The sequence below is a fragment of the Nyctibius grandis genome, chromosome 14 (genome assembly GCF_013368605.1).
Source record: "Nyctibius grandis isolate bNycGra1 chromosome 14, bNycGra1.pri, whole genome shotgun sequence".
NCBI classification, from domain to species: domain Eukaryota; kingdom Metazoa; phylum Chordata; class Aves; order Nyctibiiformes; family Nyctibiidae; genus Nyctibius; species Nyctibius grandis.
Window position 1 is genome coordinate 2478430 of NC_090671.1, and position 3459 is coordinate 2481888.

The 3459-nt window shown below is 61.1% G+C and overlaps 1 protein-coding gene across 1 annotated transcript; it reads left to right on the forward strand.

Annotated features, from left to right (window-relative positions):
• The first annotated feature begins 219 nt into the window (after window positions 1–219).
• Window positions 220–483, forward strand: HRK (harakiri, BCL2 interacting protein). Its single transcript, XM_068412930.1, has one exon. The coding sequence runs from the start codon at window positions 220–222 to the stop codon at window positions 481–483; it is 264 nt and encodes an 87-aa protein (XP_068269031.1).
• Window positions 484–3459: the final 2976 nt, after the last annotated feature.

Below are 3459 nucleotides of genomic sequence, written 5' to 3' on the forward strand. Positions count from 1 at the left end.
TGCCCCTCAGTTCCCACACTGTCCCCCCCCACACTCCCCCCCCCACTCCCTCCGCCCCTCACCGCCCCCCCGCTCCCGCCGTCCCCCCCCCCGCCCGCTCCCCGCGGCCGAGCGCCGCCCCGCGGGGGATGATGTAACCCCCCCGGCCCCCGCCCGCCGCCGCCCCGGCCCGCCCGCCCGCACACGCCGCGGCACTCGGCGGCGAGCGGCGGCGCAGCCATGTGCCCGTGCGCGCTGCACGGCGGCCCCCCCGCGCCCTGCCCCTGCAGCCCCGGCCGCGCCGCCCGGCCCTCGGCCGCCGCCCGCCTGGTCGCCGCCCGCCTGCGCCGCCTGGGCGATGAGCTGGAGCAGCGGGCGGCGCGGCGCAAGGCGCGGGGCCGCGGGCCCGGGGCCGGCCGCCGCCTGGCCGCCGTGGTGTGCCTGCTGTGCGCGCTGCCGCCCGCCGCCGCGCTGGCCTGGCTGATCCGCAGGAGGAGCCTCTAGGCGAGAGGGGCGCTGGCCGGAGCGGGGAGCAGGCGGGACGCGCAACAGGTCGGCACCGCGCCGGGGCGAGGGGACGGGCGGCGGGGCGGCCGGCGGGGCTCGGCGCGGCGCGGCACGGCACGGCACGGTACAGCGCGGCACGGCACGGCACGGGACGGGACAGCCCGGCGCGGCACGGTGCGATACCTCCCGGCGCGGCACGGTGCGCCGCGGCTCGACGTGCGGTGGCCCGGGTGGTCCGGTGCGGCGGGGTCCGGCCCGGGGGTCCGGCCCGGTACGGCCCGGCTCGGTACGGCCCGGCTCCGGCAGCGGGGCCCGGCCCGGCGGAGCGCGCTGTCCGCGGTACCTGCCGGCTCGCCGGGCTGCGGCGGCTGATCGCGGCCGGGGCAGCGCACGGAGCTCCGGGTGCAGGTACCGAGCTGCCAGATCGTATCGTCCCGTCCTCTCCCTCTCCTCTCCCTCTCCCTCTCCCTCTCCCTCTCCCTCTCCCTCTCCCTCTCCTTCTCCTCTCCTCTCCTCAAACGACCCCTTTCCCCTTCCCCAAACGTTCACGGTTTCCATCCCCGTGCCTCCCCCCGCCCGGGCCACCCCTGCCCTCACAGGGCAGTCTCAGCTCCGTGCCCGCACCGAGGGAGCCCGTGGCCCCCGCAGCAGCGCTGGGCAGCCCGGGGGGATCGGAGCAGGTCCCATGTCGCCCTGACTGCCGGCCCTGGGACATGGAGGGTGCATGCCCCACGCACCCATGCCTGCCAAGCCTTCAGCCCTCTTGTGAGTGCAGGACCTTCCCCCGTGTCCTGCCGTCCCCCAGTGGGCTTTAGACCCACGGGTGCTGCAGGGCACCCATTGCTAAGGTCCCTGGGTGGTGGGATCTCACTACAGGACCATCCAGCAGGGCAGCCAGGGGCTTTGGCTGACTGTGCCTGGCTCTGTGTTTTGGATAATGCCTTGCCCAGTGCCGGAGGCTTTTCCCCAGGGGGGTCCCAAGCCACCAGCCAGGGAAGAGCATCCAAGCCCAGTTACTGCTGGTTCCTAGAGTCCCCACTGTGCTCCAGAGCCACCAAGCAAACCAGTAGCAGGGAAATGGGACATACCTGATCCTGTAACCTTTGTTGTCGTCCCGGTGACACCTCCTGGGCTGGTGGGGACAGCTCTGCACCCTCCAGCCCTGGGAGCACACAGGGATACTGGGCGTACGTGGGGTCACCTCAGGGATTTTGGGTGCTCTGAAGTGCTCTTTGGGAGCAAGGACTCCTATTTTGGGTGCTTTAAATTATATCCATGAATGTCCCCTGATGTCTGTCTGTGTTCAGGAAAGACCCTAAGTGCACATCTAACTTTCAGCGTGCGCTCGTACCCCACCAGCTTGGATACGGTTTAGACAAGAGCTTAAAATCAGTTGAAAAATGCCACCAGTCCTGGGCTGACCTTGTACAGTTTCAACTTAACTGGGCTGTTTGCAACTCTTGGGTCAGACCTTGGCTGCCAGGAATCAGGTCTTATATTGCAAAATGTCTTGCATGGTTTTTAGGTGCATGAAATACCATGAAATATGGATAGTGTGGAGCAAAAGGTTATTGGAAGAGTTTAAAAGGTGGTTTTCCAGCAGGTGTGTGTGTTTGCACTGTGTGTGTGTGTGCACTGGTGTATGGGGGAGCCACGACTGCTGCGGCTGTCAGCAGGTTCAGCTGGTGACCTTTGGAAAGCTTTCTTTGAAAACAAAACCCGAACAAAACCGTGTTTTTTGATGAATCAAAACCTCAGTTCCTATAGAATCCAGGATGGTGTCTGCAGAGCTGTGCCCAGCAAAGCCCTCGGAGAGTGTCAGTGGTGTGGGGCAGGGGTTAGAGATGCGGGACTGTGGTCAGGAGCAGAGCTTGGAGATCTTCTTTCCCTTCCCATCAGTTTGTGACAAGTTTGATTCTAGTGTTGGGAAGCAAACCCACCTGGCTGACTTGCTTGCCTCTCTGAGCTCAAAGAAAGTTGAAATCCAAGGGGGACTGCAGTGATCTCCCTTATCTAGTGCCCTTTCCCTTCTAACAAGCTGGGGAAATTCCTCCCTGGATGGAGTCTGGGACTTCATCCCGTGTAAGAAGGTGGCAGGTGAGGAGGGCTGGCAGAGAGACCCTGTTTGCTGGCCCCAGGGACCCGTGCACATGCTCAGCCCAGACTTCTGGCGATCCCACGAGGCCAAAGCTGTTTGGATCTTTAGTTTTGTGAAGGTTTACATAGCTTTGGTTAGGCAGATGTGATTTTTTTTTTCCCCCAGTCTCTTCTGCTGTTGACTCTGTGGAGCTCTCACCTCCGTCTGCCTTTCTGCACTTCAGGCCCAACAATAACCAGTTGCTTATAAATTGCTTTGATAAAGACACTCTAGAAAAGCAAAGCATTATCCTCAACGCAGCCGAGGCGAGCTCCTTCAGCACGCACCCTCCTTCCTCGCAGCTTCAAAGGCTGCCGCAGACAGGACGTGCTGAGCTGCCTCCGAATGCTCTGGGGCTTCGTGGACACAAATACAAATGTAAGTCTCTGTAAAGGAGATCCTAGTGTGTGATGTGAAGCGGTTTCAGGGATAAAGAGGCCAGATATGGGAGAGTAACAAGGTAGTAACGGTCTCCTGGTTGCCCCTATACACAGCGGGCTGACCTGGCCAACTCTTGGCAAGCTTCTAAGGCACAAGTGACCAAGCTGCAGATGAAAATGTAATGCAAGCCCAGAATAATTAAACAGATCATTTACCCCTCAGTTTCTGGGTTATTTTTGCCATTAAGGATCTTTTCTATCCATCCTGAATAGTAATTTGCTCACACCAGTGGAGGTATCTGATTATCTGCAGTGTCTCAGAGCCCAAGTGATAGTGCAGTGAGCTGGGTTAGACTGGGAGATGTGGTAAGACAGCAGTGTTTCATTAACTCAGCAGAGCATTTCTAAATGAAATAAGTATTTTTCTGCCATCCTCAGAGACGCTCTGCAGTGATA